The sequence below is a fragment of the Aspergillus foveolatus genome (assembly GCF_047715535.1).
Source record: "Aspergillus foveolatus strain CBS 279.81 unplaced genomic scaffold BDW70scaffold_48, whole genome shotgun sequence".
Taxonomy (NCBI): Eukaryota; Fungi; Ascomycota; class Eurotiomycetes; order Eurotiales; family Aspergillaceae; genus Aspergillus; species Aspergillus foveolatus.
Genome location: NW_027396112.1, coordinates 73687 through 90748, shown reverse-complemented (window position 1 = coordinate 90748; position 17062 = coordinate 73687). Strand labels below are relative to the sequence as shown.

The 17062-nt window shown below is 51.6% G+C and overlaps 3 protein-coding genes across 3 annotated transcripts; 2 read left to right on the top strand and 1 right to left on the bottom strand.

Moving 5' to 3' along the window:
- Positions 1 to 1713: 1713 nt before the first annotated feature.
- Positions 1714 to 4135, top strand: BDW70DRAFT_169983 (GMC family oxidoreductase; the record flags this gene model as incomplete). The annotated part of the gene is made up of 8 exons (XM_073742819.1): positions 1714 to 1856; positions 1917 to 2070; positions 2123 to 2376; positions 2424 to 2467; positions 2520 to 3135; positions 3203 to 3549; positions 3631 to 3756; positions 3819 to 4135. 8 exons carry the CDS (start codon positions 1714 to 1716, stop codon positions 4133 to 4135), a joined length of 2001 nt encoding a protein of 666 aa, XP_073593494.1.
- A 233-nt stretch (positions 4136 to 4368) lies between these two features.
- Positions 4369 to 8203, bottom strand: BDW70DRAFT_141231 (uncharacterized protein). Its single transcript, XM_073737736.1, has 2 exons — positions 7691 to 8203; positions 4369 to 7630 (listed from the first exon to the last, which is right to left on the bottom strand). The coding sequence occupies exons 1-2, from the start codon at positions 7947 to 7949 to the stop codon at positions 4596 to 4598; spliced, it is 3294 nt and encodes a 1097-aa protein (XP_073593493.1). The 5' UTR covers positions 7950 to 8203; the 3' UTR covers positions 4369 to 4595.
- Positions 8204 to 9434: 1231 nt separating this feature from the next.
- Positions 9435 to 16676, top strand: BDW70DRAFT_91051 (bifunctional carbamoylphosphate synthetase/aspartate transcarbamylase). Its single transcript, XM_073745177.1, has 3 exons — positions 9435 to 10320; positions 10374 to 16369; positions 16424 to 16676. Exons 1-3 carry the CDS (start codon positions 9603 to 9605, stop codon positions 16478 to 16480), a joined length of 6771 nt encoding a protein of 2256 aa, XP_073593492.1. The 5' UTR covers positions 9435 to 9602; the 3' UTR covers positions 16481 to 16676.
- Positions 16677 to 17062: the final 386 nt, after the last annotated feature.

Sequence of the window (17062 nt, the reverse complement as noted above, 5' to 3'; positions counted from 1 at the left end):
TCTACCTTTCAAGTTTGTTCGAAGTGGAGACAGTGCCCTCTCCGCACCTCGAAGACGCTTGAAAACTCCAAATGCGTCTACCTAGCGCGAATAATGCAATGGTTTTCTGTTAACCCAATCGAAACGAGAGGCGGAGCCCCGATCAATGCACCTGGACTGCATCCATCCGAGTTTATCCACCACTGCCCGGTCGAGGGGTGCATCCACCTGAGTGCGTTGTACGGTGTATCACAAAGCGTCAAGAGGCTAGGAAGAGGATTACTCTGTATTTTTGGAGCTGAAAACTGACATTGGATGCAATTGACTGCTCGATTGGTTATGGTGCCGCTGATGGTCTTGGATGGGCCGCTTATGCAGAGGTACTTGGCTCTGTTCGCCCAGTGCCCGGTCGAATTGGTACGCTAGGTGACGCGTGGTTATATCAGCATGTACCTTTGGCTAGCTCCATAACCGTTGAGGCTAGGATCGATTGGATCTCCGGCCATCCCTAAGCCCGACCCCGCATTCAGTCCGGGGATCCCGCCGTTTCCCCACCATTCCGAACACCGTTGATTCAGTGAGCAAGGCTAGACTTTCTTGGTTGGAAAGGCCTGATTCATTCATGAGCGTGTCCAGATGTAAATGTGCTCTGCGCATGGGGATTGTTTGGGAATTGTCCGGGAATTGTCTGTCTGTCTATGAGTGCTGCTGTTCCTGTTACTTGGCCGTAATATATAGAAGAGTTCCACCTGGCTTCTGGTTAATATATGTGACACTGACTGGGGAAAGCTGTCTAGCTGTCTTATCTGTGGGGTTCCGTCGTTTTACCCCCTGCTCGAGAGGTAAAAATAACACTGCAATAAGCATAACCCCGCAAGCAGGATTTAGCCTACCGGCATTTCTCCACCTGTGGAGCGCGAGACAGACGTACTTCGTCCATAGGACGGTAGACTCGAGATGGATAACTGACTTCAGTGCAGTCTTTCAATTCCTCTGGGAGAATGGCACTCTTGTTTAGCTGATTCTGATGCCCTCATTCGGTACGGAATTGTCTCCAGTCTTCTGTACTGAGAGGAAGAGAGGGTAGCCTCATATCATATACATTATATACGGATCTGCGTCCTAACAACGATAGCCTAGCCTATTCTGCTCGTTGTCTATTCACGCTCTACATTGTCAACAGATCACAGACGCATCTGCATCAAGCGGAGACAGATACTCTCTTGGCTCAGAATTGGAGACTTAACAGGAGTGAGGAGGTATATCTCCAAATGTCTTTCAGCGTCTTACATGGAATGAAATCCGCCTCTCACCAATCTCCTGGACTTATCACTCCGTATCAAGTTTGTCTCCGCATAATCCATGCCCGATTGCCATAACATCGCTGCTAAGACAGCGGCAGGGGAGCTTTTCCCGAATTTTCCGGCGCAAGGCAAGCTGTATGGACCTAGGTCTAGATGAGCCGGCTCCAGCTGGTTTAGGGCTGTGCAGAGAGCTCTCCGCTTCATCACGCTTCGTCTGTTCTTCCCCGCGCGTGGGGTTAGATGTGATTGGGGTCAGTGAAGAGAGGGAGTGACGGATAGAAGAGCAAGCGGGGGAAGACGATGTCCATTCCAGGTCTATAAAGACCCAGCAAACCCCCGGCTGCAGGGTGATTTCACTCTTCCATCTCTAAAGATCAGGTCTCCTGACCAAGAGATACATTGATCTTTCTGATCCTGGGTAATAGCAACAATGACTATCCCCGAAGAGGTCGATATCATCATCTGCGGCGGAGGCAGCTCGGGATGCGTCCCTGCCGGCCGTCTCGCCAACCTCGACCATAACCTGTCCGTGCTATTGATTGAGGCTGGCGAGAGTAATTTGAACAATCCATGGTAGGAGTGCTCTCCATTCGAGGCTCCGTGTGAAGATGAGGTCATTACTGACAAGCCCAGGGTCTACCGTCCCGGTATCTACCCCGTCAACATGAAGCTCGACTCCAAGACGGCCTCGTTCTACTACTCTCGGCCATCTGAGCATCTGGACGGGCGTCAGGCTGTTGTTCCCTGCGCAAACATCTTGGGTGGTGGTAGCTCCATTAACTTCATGGTATTACCAGCCCATATTGCGCTAATCGACAGTGCCCTTGCTAACGTATCAGATGTACACCCGAGCTTCAGCTTCCGACTACGACGACTTCCAGGCCAAGGGCTGGACGACCGAGGAGCTGCTGCCTCTGATGAAGAAGCATGAGACCTACCAGCGGGCTTGTAATAACCCAGAGATCCATGGCTTTGAGGGACCCATCAAGGTTTCATTCGGCAACTATACCTACCCGATAGCGCAGGATTTCCTGCGTGCCGCTGAGTCCCAGGGCATTCCTGTTACTGACGACCTCCAGGATCTGAAGACTGGGTATGTAGACTCATTACAGGTGCCGAACCATACTGATAGTATGATAGCCATGGAGCGGAGCACTGGCTGAAGTGGATCAACCGCGATACCGGTACGTCTGGTGTTAATTCCAATTTACCCTTTATTATATTAACACCAACCAGGAAGACGCAGCGATGCAGCCCACGCCTATGTGCACAGCACGCGTGCCAAATACTCCAACTTGCATTTGCAATGCAACACCAAAGTCGACAAGGTCATCATCGAAGACGGCCGTGCCGTCGGAGTCGTCACCGTTCCAACCAAGCCCCTCGACGGCAAAGAGCCACCGCGTCGCATCTTCCGAGCCCGCAAGCAGATTATCGTCAGCGGCGGTACCCTTTCTTCACCCTTGATCCTGCAACGATCTGGAATTGGTGACTCGGAGAAGCTCCGCCGCGCGGGAGTCAAGCCCATCGTGCACCTACCTGGCGTTGGCCGCAACTTCCAGGACCACTACCTTACGTTCTCAACATACAGAGCCAAGCCAGATGTTGAGACCTTTGATGACTTCCTCCGCGGAGACCCGAAGGTCCAGAAGAGGGTGTTCCAGGAGTGGAACATCAAGGGAACCGGACCGTTGTCCACGAACGGTATCGAGGCTGGTGTGAAGATTCGACCAACTCAGAAAGAGCTCGAGGAGTTTAAAAAATGGCCGACCCCTGATTTTGTCGATGGCTGGGAGACATACTTTAAGAATAAGCCGGATAAGCCTGTTATGCACTACTCTGTTATTTCTGGGTACGCAGCCCTCCTTGAAGTTCCATCCTCATATTCCCTGCACTGCTAACAACGCACTCTGAAACAGCTGGTTCGGCGACCACATGCTCATGCCCCCCGGCAAGTTTTTCACTATGTTCCATTTCCTCGAGTATCCCTTCTCCCGGGGCAGCACACACATCACAAGCCCAGACCCCTACGCGGCCCCGGACTTCGACGCCGGCTTCATGAACGACAAGCGCGACATGGCCGCCATGGTCTGGGGGTACATCAAGTCGCGTGAGACAGCACGGCGCATGTCCTCGTACGCCGGCGAGGTTACAAGCATGCACCCCCATTTTGCGTACGATTCAAAGGCGCGCGCGGAGGACATGGATCTCGCGACGACGAAGGCATATGCGGGACCGAATCATCTTTCCGCGGGCATTCAGCACGGTACGCTTTATCTCCTCTATTCTCTTTTTATTTCCATCTCTCGGAGTACGTAGGTACGCTAACGAATGCATCACCGCGCAGGCTCCTGGTCTCACCCACTAACCCCCGGTAAACAACCCAGCCCAACAACCCTCAGCTCCAACCGATTCGAGGCCCGCAGCGAACTCGAGTACTCTAAGGAAGACATTGCACATATCGAGAAATGGGGTACGCAATCATCCATTATTCCTTCTATCCCTCATACTAATACTGACATCCCGTTTGTCTAGTTCAACGCCACGTCGAGACAACCTGGCACTCTCTGGGCACATGCAGCATGGCCCCGCGCGAGGGAAACAACATTGCGCCCCACGGCGGCGTCGTCGATGAGCGGCTGAACGTGCATGGCGTTAAGGGACTGAAGGTCTGCGACTTGTCCATCTGCCCCGATAACGTGGGCTGCAACACATTTAGCACGGCGCTGCTTATTGGAGAGAAATGCGCTGTCCTCACGGCTGAGGATCTAGGGTATAGTGGGGATGCGCTGAAGATGGAGGTTCCGGAGTACCATGCTCCTGGAGAGTTTTTGAATCTTGCTAGGTTGTAGGGTCTTCGAGTGACCTTGATCATTGCCCGGGTGCGGCGGGAGTGCATTGCCATATGTAGCTAGCAGGGCTAGTTAGGTATTTAAGTAGGTGGTAGCTTGTCAGATAGGTTGGGTATATTGTTATATGCATGTCAATACTCCGTATCATGACTTGTTGAATGTGTATATGATGTGAACAAATTAGTTTCCAAGGCAAGGTTAGAGCTTGTCTGAACCGGTGAGTGTTATAGAATTGAGTCGGCCCTAGAGAATGAATTCGTAGCTCTCATTAAAGTACAGCGTATTATCTCGTGTAGCCGCGATCAGCCTAGCAAGCAGTGCACAAACAGGAATTGTAGTTAGACAGCCGCCCAATGTATGCACAATTGTAAAGAACAATGTTTGAGGCAGGGAATAGATAGTAAATGTTTCCCCTGCGTAATTGAACAAAAAAGAGGGTGGGGAAGGGAAAGGCAATGCGTTATACATCATCGTACTCATTCATATCCGAACCGTTTCCAGCCAGCGTCGGCTCCGCTGTTCGAGTGCCATCACTCGTCTTACTCTTCCTTGATCCTGGAGCTTTCTTCTTCTCTGCTCGCCGCTTGTCTCGTTGGCTGGTGCGCTGCTCGTCCAGCCGACTCTGGTTGCGGCTAGACCGGAGGTCTTTAACTTCTTTAATTACCTCGCGGAACCCTTCTTCAATGTTATTCATTCGGGCCAGAACGAGCTTGCTGAGACGATCCTGGTCTCTGTTGGGGCTATCTCTGCGTCGAATGCCGCCTGTTGCATATGCCATTTGGGTGGTGAAGCTCGATGGAACGCCCCCGACGAACCCGTTGGCAATTGCCTTACCGTCTCCCAGGTCTGAGCCCAGACCGGCGAGCGCGGATGCTTCGTGATGCCATGAGCTGTGGCCGAGATCGGGTCCGAGGATGTTCCCCATGTTAGGTACAGACATTGGGTTCGACCTGAATATATTCGAGTTGAGGGTTCTGCCGGCATCCAAGCTGTGTCTTCTTTCTAGTGTATTTCGATTGGTCGAGGCCACGGAAATTGAGTGGCTTGGTATGATTCTAGGTCGAACTGAAGGTGATGCCGGATCGGTTTCGTCGTCGTGACTTGAGGATACTGGGTTATAGAGAATTGTAGTTCCAGATGGATGTCGTGAGTGGTGACGGGAGAATCGGTTCGGACTGTTCTTGCGAGACCTGCGTTTAGCCGTAGATGGACGAGAGCTGTAAAATTTCGGCGTGGTTTTTCCAGTTTTTCCCTGAACCAGACCACCACTCTGCCCGCGGCTAGACTCGTCATCGGAATCTTTGGAGTTTGACCTTTGCTCAGTCGAAGAGTTGTCGTCGCTGGTAAGCTCATTATCGCCTTCAATATCTGTATGATGCGAGAACCGCCGTGCTCTGTCAGGTAGCAGGTTTCTCCCGTTACGCGGCGTGACAGGAGAGGAGATGGCCTGCGGTATATGATCGTCGAGGTTTGAGGCAATCGACTCTGTAAAGTCACGAAGACTGCGGGTTTGTCTCCGTCGAAAAGGAAAACGCCCTTTAGGCATTCGTTCCAGTCGGTCGACTTCATCGGAGTCCTGCTCATCAGGCGGGTTGACTGGCCCGGAACCCATGCCTTGCATCCACTCGTTGACAAGGTTACTCTTTCTTTGAATGGCTCTTGCAGGGCTGCGGCTGGATCTTCCGCCAAACGGTTGCCGAAACACCTCAGCGAGGGCCCGATCTTGCTGGAACGTGGCCACAGATGGTTCTCGAATCAGTCGTGAGACCCGCGTACTCAAAGCTCTAAATCTATGACGGCTATGGTCCCCTGTTGTAAATTGTACGGGGCGATCGATAAGGTCAGTGGCTTCAATCATTTGTGGGCTCAAGATCATCTTCTCGTATGCGCAGATGGTGAACAGTATAGGCATATGGGTGATCTTAATGATAGTGCGATTAAGCCGCACATATTGTCTGAACGGGATCATCCATCGGAGCGGGGTGATCAGCCAAGCGAAAATATTCGTTGGCGCCACATAGGAGAAAAGAGCGTCGGATTTGACCATTGAGATTGTGTTAACAGCAAACAAGAACTGGTGTTCCTGGTTGGCATTCTGCACAATCCTCATAAATGAATTCGTAAGAACTGTGATCAAAATCGTCATGATCACGAAATGACAGATGAATAAGAACATGGTCAGAATCACGCGCCCGAGGAAGCCATATTCGTCCCAAAGCGTCCAGGCAGCCGGGGTAAAGCCCATCACCATCTGGAAGAGGGCGTATGCGACGGACGCTGGAGTTTCATCCTGGCCAATACTAAGACAGGCCACTAGAAACCCACTGCACGCAATAACGATCAGAACAAAAACTGCCACCAAATCAGAAGCCATTATTCGGAATGCTATAAGCAATTGAGAGAAATAGCGATAGTGATCAAGCACCGAAAATAGTCGCGGGAACAGGAGGACTGCATTTGCAGCCAGAATATCATACGCCCTTTCCGCAACTTCCTGCTTAGGAGCGTATGGCACAACAGCGCCATACAGCCGCATGCAGTAGAAGCAGAATAGAAGAACCAGGATTCCAATGTCAAATATGTTCCAGAAACTCATGAGGTAGAGGCTGAAGCCCTGCTCATTGAAATTGATCAGCTCGTCCAGCATAAATCCGGCGCTCCAGAACCAGAACAAAACTTCCAACAAAGTGATTCCTATGCTCCGTTCTTGTAATACGGCGAGGAATAGACCAAGAAGAACGGCAAAGGAACAAGTCGATAGAAACTGCCTGTAGCGAGGGACCCTTAGACGGGAGAGCTTAAACGGCGAGGCATCACGCGGATTGTAAAGCGTCACAGACCGGCGTAGACTTGATGCACCGGAGCCGAGATTTTTATCTGAGAACCTATTGCCGCTAGAAGTGGCACCATAGGGTACCGGTCCTTGTTCAAAGCGAGCCTGTGTGGATGCACGGTGAAGACTGTCTGCAGCCGAGTGAAAAACGATCGTGCCAGCCCAGATCGCCTCCAACTGCTTGATAACCAGAGGATGTGCCAGGAAGCGTTTCGCCTGGGCACGGATAGCTACCTCAAGACATGAAATTCGGGCAGCACCAGGACGTGATTTACTTCCGCCCGCGGAAGGCCATCTGTCGCCGTCCGCCTTCTGACCCTGGAGAGGGTAAAAGTCGTAGGATAGTGCATCAATTAGTTCGCGCGTAGTGTAGTCCCTGAGCAATTTGATCGCGAGAAGCTCGCTCACCATCGCTCGAGTTTGGTTGGTTCCGCTATTCCCCGGATTCAAGTGAACTTCCCGGTCGAATTGTAGACAGTTGGTCATCAGTGCATATAGCGTAGCCCTCGAAAAATGGACTTCTTTTATTTTCTGCAGGATTGGCTTCACCAAGAACTGCGAGATTTGAGGAGACCGCAATTGCTCCCAAGTCAGATTGACATCGCACCGCGAAATGATCAAGGACCGAATCGAACGTGTGATATCAAAGACGGGCAGAATGTCTAGATCGGGATCTAATTAAGAAGATAAATCTAGAAGCAATGGCAACATCAAGTACTTACCTAGGTGAGGCGCGGAGAATATGGGAAGTAGAGGCGTGGACTCGATGGGCGCAGCCTCGTCTTCCTCGTCGGCATCCTCATCTTCAACACTCTCCTCTTCAGCATTTTCAAGGCCAGCTCGGTGTTCACGTATTCCATTGTATCCCTCGTTTTCGTTCAGCAATGGCCATCGCGACTCGTCGGCGGCGTATCGCGACGCGAACTGTGAGCTTTGCGCGTACTCTCGTCGCTTTTTGGGACGAAGAAGAGAAGCGAGCATGGTTTAGTCTCCCCCGATGGACAAGCGGCGAGGCTAAGTCGAGAATCGTCAACGCATGGTCGAGGAATCGGCGGGGTTGTACGTCGTGGGCGAATTCGACAGAGAGCTCGTTAAAATTTGGGGAAAATAGGACAATCGTCGGATTTGAGCCGGGCCTGCTGATGATTGCCTGTTGAATAACGCACCGCAGGCGGCGCAGCTGGAATCAAGAAGGAGGAGGGGGCAAATCCCAAAAAGTTCGCAAGATGCAGCTGCAGGGCCGCTGAATTTCCTAGTTTGTGGCGGAATGACGCACGGGCATCATCTGAGTATTTGTACATGACGCTAAGATGGCCGCTTCGTTATTTCAACCGGAGCCGCCCAATGCGCGCTGAAACTAATAATTCTGCTGATGGGCTCTTTCTATTATAGAAAATGGTATAGATAAAACCTGGGGTATTCAACTGTCGAGATCTTGCCAACTGATCTCTTAAAGCTACTATACAGTAGTGAATTTGGTGTTTTCCCCTGTTAACCTGTCCTTTGTTTACTCTGAAACTTGGATATATATATTTGGACACCAAATCTCGGCAACGATAAGAGATTCCAATGGTCTGCTGCCGCTTTCCCGTTGTCCAGGCACAAAATATATAGAAAAATATATATGTGGAAAAATATTTAATATTTATTCAAGGAATACATGGAATATAAATTATCGTAGACGAACTAAATCGATGAAAATTTTATATACTGCACCTTTCGTCAGATTGTCCAGTATTCATCACTACCCTGTACATAGAGATCCGGTGTGCTGGGAGAGTCTAGGCCAGACCGAGCGGAATGCAAGCCAGAATCCCACGCCAAGACCAGAAACCAACCAGCACGCGGGCTTGCGGGCGGATCGTGCAGTTGGAGGCCTGTCTTCAAGGTGTTTCTCACCGCCTGCTAATCCGGGTAAAAGCCATGTAATTGGTCGGGTAAGCTTGCCTGAATCCGAGTTGCAAAATTGGACCTCAACCTTTGTCCACGATCCACGCCTTTCCCACTCCGTCTGAGACGTGGTCTGACCATTTTCCGACCTCGGAGCTTGGAAGACAGCTTGGAAGACATCTTGAAAACGAAGAGGAAAGTCTCAGCAGATTGTCAAATGTATATTGACAACTTAAGAACTGTGTAGTAACTGTGTAGTGTAGTTCTATGCGTACTACGAGACTGACGGTGAAGGCTGTGTTGAGCACCCAAAAGACCGGCAAGCCATGACGCATCACCTTTTAATAGAAGCTTGACTGGCCCTAAAAGCCCTCATCAAGAGGCAAAATTATGTAATTTCGTTCACAACAGGGCCCAGAAATCGGAGAAGAGTTTTCCACACGCGGCCAAACTCACCAGAGTCGGTGAATTAATCGTCCAATTGGAGAGCTCCGTTCGCCCGCATCCTCAAATTTTTTTATTCTGCCATTCCAACATTTCTCGCTCGTCTGAGTCCCCCTCTCTTCTTCCTATATTCCTCCCCGTGCTGAAGCAGCAAACAAAAACCCCCTCTTTTGTCCTCCATTGTCGCTCAAGGAGAGTTTTGGAGGCTGCTGATGCTACGGTAGAGTGAGTACCTACCAAACTGTCCTCGAGAGGACCAATTTTCCCCTCATAACCGCACCGCACACGACTATCGAGAATATGCCTGAGACCGTCGGCCACGAGGAGCCGGCTCTTCCTTCGAGCCCTCAGGCTGGAGGAGCCGTTGCCTACAACGCGATCAGCAAGGAATTGCAACCGCTTCCCCCAACGGAGACTGCCAATGGCGGCATTATTCCTCCTGCATCTTCAAGAATCGAAGGCAGCTCAGGGCGACTGTGTGCGCTCGAGCTTGAGGATGGTACAGTCTACCAGGGCTACAACTTTGGTGCTGAGAAGAGTGTGGCAGGAGAACTGGTTTTCCAGACCGGTATGGTGGGATACCCAGAGTCCATCACGGATCCCTCCTACCGTGGCCAGATCCTTGTCATCACCTTCCCTCTTGTCGGCAACTATGGTGTTCCCTCGCGGGAGATCATGGATGAGCTGCTGAAGACATTACCGAAGCACTTCGAGTCGACCGAGATTCACATTGCAGCTCTGGTCGTTGCGACATATGCCGGAGAGAACTACTCTCACTTCCTTGCCGAGTCATCACTGGGCCAGTGGCTCAAGGAGCAAGGTGTTCCGGCCATTCACGGGCTCGACACCCGTGCCCTCACCAAGCGGATCCGCCAGAAAGGTAGCATGCTTGGTCGCTTGCTGCTCCACAAGGCCGATATTGCCGAAAGCGATGCAGCTCTGGCCCAGGATACTTGGAAATCATCCTTTGAACAGATTGACTGGGTCGATCCCAACACTAAGAACCTCGTCAGCGAGGGTGAGTTGCCTTCTATACCTGCTTGCTGATAATTTCTGACATGTCCTTGCTAGTTTCTATTCGGGAGCCCAAACTCTTTTCCCCTCCTGAGAACGTTGCTTTGAAGCACCCTTCTGGCCGCCCTATTCGTGTTCTTTGTCTGGATGTCGGTCTGAAGTTCAACCAGCTGCGTTGCTTGCTCGCTCGCGGCGTCGAGGTTCTCGTCGTTCCTTGGGACTATGATTTCCCCACACTAGCTGGCAAGGACTACGATGGTCTTTTCGTTTCGAACGGTCCCGGTGACCCTGCCACCATGACTACAACAGTCAACAACCTGGCGAAGACTATGCAGGAGGCGAGGACTCCTATCTTTGGTATCTGTCTTGGACATCAATTGATCGCTCGCTCTGTTGGCGCTCAGACGTTGAAGATGAAGTTCGGTAACCGTGGTCACAACATCCCTTGCACGAGCTTGGTGACTGGAAAGTGTCACATTACCTCTCAGAATCACGGTTATGCCGTCGATTCTTCCACCCTTCCAAGTGACTGGCAAGAGCTCTTCGTCAACGCGAACGATGGCAGCAATGAGGGTATCAGGCACGTCAGCCGACCTTACTTCAGTGTCCAATTCCACCCTGAAAGCACACCCGGTCCCAGGGATACTGAGTACCTCTTTGACGTTTTCATCAACGCTATCAAGGACACCATCGCTTCGCCAGAGGCTCTTCAGAAGCCTGTCAACTTCCCAGGCGGCACCGTGGCCGAAAATATCAAGGCCTCTCCCCGTGTCTCAGTCAAGAAGGTTCTTATTCTGGGAAGTGGTGGTTTGAGCATTGGTCAAGCCGGTGAATTCGATTACTCTGGAAGTCAGGCCATCAAGGCTCTGAAGGAGGAAGGTATCTACACCATTCTGATCAACCCTAACATCGCTACCATCCAGACATCCAAGGGTTTGGCGGACAAGGTCTATTTCCTGCCCGTCAATGCCGATTTCGTGCGCAAGGTCATCAAACACGAAAGGCCCGACGCCATCTACGTTACCTTTGGTGGTCAGACTGCCCTTCAGGTCGGTATCCAGCTCAAGGATGAATTTGAGTCGCTCGGTGTCAAGGTGCTTGGTACGCCAATTGACACTATCATCACCACCGAAGATCGTGAGCTCTTCGCGCGTAGCATGGACTCTATCGGCGAAAAGTGCGCCAAGTCAGCCTCTGCGTCCAGTTTGGAGGAGGCTCTACAAGTAGTCGAATCCATTGGTTTCCCCGTTATCGTCCGAGCTGCATACGCACTTGGTGGTCTTGGAAGTGGTTTCGCTGATAACATGGATGAACTGAAAGACCTGTGTGCCAAGGCTTTCGCTGCCAGCCCCCAAGTCTTGATCGAGAGGAGTATGAAGGGCTGGAAGGAAATTGAATACGAGGTCGTCCGTGATGCCAGGGACAACTGTATCACTGTCTGTAACATGGAGAATTTTGACCCGCTCGGTATTCATACCGGTGACTCCATCGTTGTCGCCCCATCTCAGACCCTATCTGACGAGGACTACAATATGCTGCGCACAACGGCCGTTAACGTCATCCGTCATCTTGGTGTTGTCGGAGAGTGCAATATTCAATACGCCCTCAACCCCTACTCAAAGGAATACTGCATTATCGAGGTCAATGCTCGTCTCTCTCGATCATCCGCCCTCGCTTCCAAGGCTACCGGATACCCTCTTGCCTTCATTGCCGCTAAGCTTGGATTGAACATCCCGCTCAATGAAATCAAGAACTCTGTCACCAAGGTCACCTGTGCCTGCTTCGAACCCTCCCTCGATTACTGTGTTGTGAAGATCCCTCGCTGGGATTTGAAGAAGTTTACTCGTGTGTCTACACAGCTCGGTTCCTCCATGAAGAGTGTTGGTGAGGTTATGGCCATTGGCAGAACTTTCGAAGAAGCAATCCAGAAAGCCATTCGGTCTGTGGACTTTCACAACCTTGGATTCAACGAAACCAACGCTCTTATGTCTATCAAGACTGAGTTGCAAACTCCTTCCGACCAGCGTCTTTTCGCCATTGCAAACGCTATGGCCGCTGGCTACAGCGTCGATGACATCTGGAAACTCACCAACATTGACAAGTGGTTCCTCACTAGACTCAAGGGTCTTAGTGACTTTGGCAAGCTCATGACCAATTATAATGCTAGCACCGTAACGGCACCTCTTCTTCGTCAGGCTAAGCAGCTTGGTTTCTCTGACCGGCAACTCGCAAAGTTCTTGAGCTCCAACGAGCTGGCTATCAGACGGTTGCGTGTGGAGGCTGGCATCGTTCCCATCGTCAAGCAGATCGATACAGTCGCTGCCGAGTTCCCTTCGGTGACCAATTATCTGTATCTCACTTACAACGCTTCCGAACATGATGTTAAGTTTGACGACAACGGTATCATGGTTCTGGGTTCTGGTGTCTACCGTATCGGTTCTTCAGTTGAGTTCGATTGGTGCTCTGTGAGGACAATTCGTACTCTCCGTGAGCAGGGCCACAAGACCGTCATGGTTAACTACAACCCTGAGACTGTTAGTACCGACTACGACGAGGCTGATCGCTTGTATTTCGAGAATATCAATTTGGAAACGGTGCTCGATATTTACCAGCTAGAGTCCTCTAGCGGTGTGATCATGTCCATGGGTGGTCAGACTCCTAACAATATCGCTCTTCCCTTGCACCGCCTCAATGTTCGCATTCTTGGTACTTCGCCTGAAATGATTGACGGAGCCGAGAACCGTTACAAGTTCTCCCGCATGCTTGACCGTATTGGCGTCGACCAACCTGCTTGGAAGGAGCTCACCAGCATTGAGGAGGCCCGTGAGTTCTGTGACAAGGTCGGCTACCCCGTGCTTGTTCGGCCTTCGTATGTGTTGTCAGGTGCGGCCATGAACACTGTCTACTCTGAGCATGATCTTGCCAGCTATCTTAACCAAGCTGCGGACGTCTCTCGTGAACATCCTGTTGTTATCACCAAGTATATTGAGAATGCCAAGGAGATCGAGATGGATGCAGTCGCTCGTAATGGTGTCTTGGTTGGCCATTTCATCTCCGAGCACGTGGAAAACGCCGGTGTCCATTCTGGTGACGCGACTCTGATCCTGCCACCCCAGGACTTGGACCCTGAGACCGTTCGACGAATTGAAGAAGCCACCCGCAAGATTGGAAACGCTCTGAACGTGACTGGACCCTTCAACATTCAATTCATTGCCAAGGACAATGACATTAAGGTCATCGAGTGCAATGTCCGAGCCTCTCGTTCTTTCCCGTTCGTGTCCAAGGTTATGGGGGTCGACCTTATCCAGATGGCGACTAAGGCAATGATTGGTGCTCCTTTCGCTGAGTATCCTCCGGTCACCATTCCCAAGGACTACGTCGGTGTGAAGGTTCCACAATTCTCATTCTCTCGACTTGCTGGAGCCGACCCTGTCTTAGGTGTGGAGATGGCGTCCACCGGAGAGGTTGCTTCGTTCGGTCGTGACAAGTACGAGGCCTACCTGAAGGCACTCCTGTCCACTGGATTCAAGCTTCCGAAGCGCAACATCCTGCTCTCTATTGGTTCCTACAAGGAAAAGATGGAGATGCTGCCCTCAATCATCAAGCTGCGCGATGTTGGTTTCGAGCTGTTCGCAACCTCTGGTACTGCGGATTTCCTGAAGGAGAACGGTGTTCCGGTGAAATACTTGGAGATTCTGCCTGGCGAGGATGAGGATATCAAGTCCGAGTATTCCCTCACTCAGCATCTGGCAAACAATCTCATTGATCTCTATATCAACTTGCCGTCAAGCAACCGGTTCCGACGACCCGCCAACTACATGAGCAAGGGTTACCGCACCCGTCGTATGGCTGTAGACTACCAGACGCCATTGGTGACCAATGTCAAGAACGCGAAGATTTTGATTGAAGCTATCGCTCGCCACTACGCACTTAATGTGCAGACTATCGACTATCAGACCAGCCACAGGTCGATCATCCTCCCTGGTCTAATCAACGTTGGCGCTTTCGTCCCTGGTCTCGGAAGTGCGGACTCCAAGGATTTTGAGGCTGTGACGAAGGCTTCCATTGCAGCTGGTTTCAGCATGATTCGAGTGATGCCCGTTGGCGTCGACTCCTCCATCACGGATGCTCGCACCCTGAAGCTTGTCCAGCAGAACGCCGGCAAGACCTCTTTCTGCGATTACAACTTCTCGGTTGTCGCAACTTCGTCCAACTCTGCTGAGGTTGGACAGTTGATTGGCGAGGTTGGCTCTTTGTTCATCCCCTTCAACCACCTTTCTGGAAACATCAGCAAGGTTGCCGCCGTTACCAGCCACTTTGGCGCATGGCCTTCGAGCAAGCCTATCATCACAGATGCTAAGTCGACGGATCTCGCGTCGGTCTTGCTTCTGGCAAGCCTCCACAGCCGCAATATCCACGTTATGAGCGTCACGTCTAAGGAGGATATCGGGCTGATCGCTCTTAGCAAGGAGAAGGGCCTCAAGGTTACTTGTGATGTTTCCATCTACTGCCTCTTCCTGTCTCGGGATGATTACCCTGAGGCTGCATTCTTGCCGACGGCGGAAGATCAGAAGGCTTTATGGGAGCACCTCAGCACTATCGATATCTTCTCAATTGGCAGCATTCCTTACCAGCTTGCTGGCGAGAAGGGATCTCCGGCCGCCGGTATCGCTGAGGCTCTGCCTCTGCTGTTCACTGCTGTCTCCGAAGGCCGCCTGACTGTTGAGGACATCATTGCTCGTCTGTACGAGAACCCCAAGAGAATATTTGAGCTGCACGACCAGTCGGACAGCTCGGTTGAGGTCGAGATAGATCGTCCTTACTCGTTCCAGAGCGCGCAGGCCTGGTCGCCGTTCAATGGCAAGAGCGTCAAGGGCCTTGTCCAGCGTGTCATCTTCCAAGGGAAGACGTCTTGCCTTGACAGCGGAATCACTCCTGATGCTCCCAAGGGTTCGGATATGTCTGGCCACAGGATTGTGCCTGCATCTCCATCCCTCAAGGCGATGTCTCCACGGGTTGACGGTGCTCTAGACCGTAGGCAGTCCATCTCCATTGCAGGCACTCCTGCACGGTTGGGACGCAAGCCTGTGGATCACTTCCCTGCCGCCACTGGAACCGAACTTGGTCCGCCCCTGTACACCCCTGTGCCTCGGGCCTCTTCGCCGTTGCTACAGATGCTTTCTCGGTCCCCCTTCAAGCAAAAGCACGTGCTCTCTGTCAACCAATTCAACAGAGCCGACCTTCACCTGCTTTTCACCGTGGCACAAGAAATGCGACTCGGAGTTCAGCGCGAGGGCGTCCTGGACATCCTGAAGGGTCGTCTCCTGTGCACTCTCTTCTACGAGCCTTCCACCAGGACTTCCGCCTCGTTTGACGCTGCGATGCAGAGACTTGGAGGACGCACGATCGCCATTTCAACTGAGCACTCATCCACCAAGAAGGGCGAGACTCTGCAGGACACTCTCCGCACGCTCGGCTGCTACGGAGATGCCGTTGTTTTGCGCCACCCAGAGCCCAGCAGCACCGAGGTTGCTGCGAAGTTCTCTCCCGTTCCTGTCATTAACGGCGGAAACGGCAGTGTAGAGCACCCAACTCAGGCGTTCCTTGACCTTTTCACCATCCGTGAGGAACTTGGAACTGTTGGCGGTCTGACCATCACCTTCACCGGCGACTTGAAGTACGGCCGGCCTGTCCACTCGCTCATCAAGCTGCTCCAGTTCTACGATGTCCGCGTTCAACTCGTTGCGCCCAAGGATCTGTCCCTGCCTGCGGACATCCGCCAGCAACTGCTCGCAACCGGACAGCTGCTCACGGAGTCTGAGGAGCTGACTCCTGAAATCGTCGCTCGCTCTGACGTTCTGTACTCCACCCGTGTGCAGAAGGAGCGCTTCGCCGACCTACAGCAGTACGAGCGCCTCAAGAACAGCTTCATCATCGACAACGCTCTCCTCAAGCACGCCAAGAGCCAAATGGTCGTGATGCACCCTCTGCCCAGGAACGCCGAAGTCTCCGAAGAGGTTGACTTCGACCAGCGGGCAGCCTACTTCCGACAGGTGAGTTTCCAATCCCGTGGCCCTAGTGAGGTCGACATGCTAATGTGGGTGCAGATGAGATACGGTCTTTACTGCCGGATGGCCTTGCTTGCACTGATCATGGCGCCTTAGACACATGCCTTGGGCGACTCTTATCTATGTTTCTATAGATTCAGCGAGCAATTCCTGTTTTCTCCGCGGCGACGACTGTATTTGTTATGATTTTTTTGCTTGGTCGATGCTATGTCCAAAAGTTATGCAGAGTTATATACCTTGTAGCACTGGCGAGGCAGATATAAGCCCGTCAGGTAGATTAGATGAATCTCCCTTTATGAACTCGATGACTCCCGTCATGTTTATGGTTATGTTATGTGTGATGTATATGTGGTATCTGTATTTTGTGTCATGTGTGGTTTATGTGTGGCGTATGTATGGTGTTGTGTGTTGTGTGTGGTTTGGGTGTTTTGTCTTTGTTTCGTGTCTCTTCTTTTTCTTTTTCTTTTTTTTTTTCCTTTTCCTTTCCTTTTCTTTTTCTTTGTTTTCTCTCTAATTTTTCTCTATGTGGTTTGCATTTGAGCGTCGGGATATCTGGGGTTGGGATTATTGGGACTGAATTTGGGTCGGGATCTTGCACTGGGACATGGACTGCTTTTGGTGTTGAAGGCATTTGGCGGTGCATGGGATAGACTGGGTTTGGGTTGAACTGGTCAACAA

What these genes read in the sequence shown, in the direction of transcription:
- BDW70DRAFT_141231 (XM_073737736.1), bottom strand. Translation starts at nt 7,949, where the DNA reads ATGCTCGCTTCTCTTCTTCGTCCCAAAAAGCGACGAGAGTACGCGCAA. An exon ending in ATTCTCCGCGCCTCACCTAG is followed by an intron (nt 7,631 to 7,690) that starts GTAAGTACTTGA and finishes ATCCCGATCTAG; the next exon opens with ACATTCTGCCCGTCTTTGAT.
- BDW70DRAFT_91051 (XM_073745177.1), top strand. Translation starts at nt 9,603, where the DNA reads ATGCCTGAGACCGTCGGCCACGAGGAGCCGGCTCTTCCTTCGAGCCCT. An exon ending in TAAGAACCTCGTCAGCGAGG is followed by an intron (nt 10,321 to 10,373) that starts GTGAGTTGCCTT and finishes TGTCCTTGCTAG; the next exon opens with TTTCTATTCGGGAGCCCAAA. An exon ending in GGGCAGCCTACTTCCGACAG is followed by an intron (nt 16,370 to 16,423) that starts GTGAGTTTCCAA and finishes ATGTGGGTGCAG; the next exon opens with ATGAGATACGGTCTTTACTG.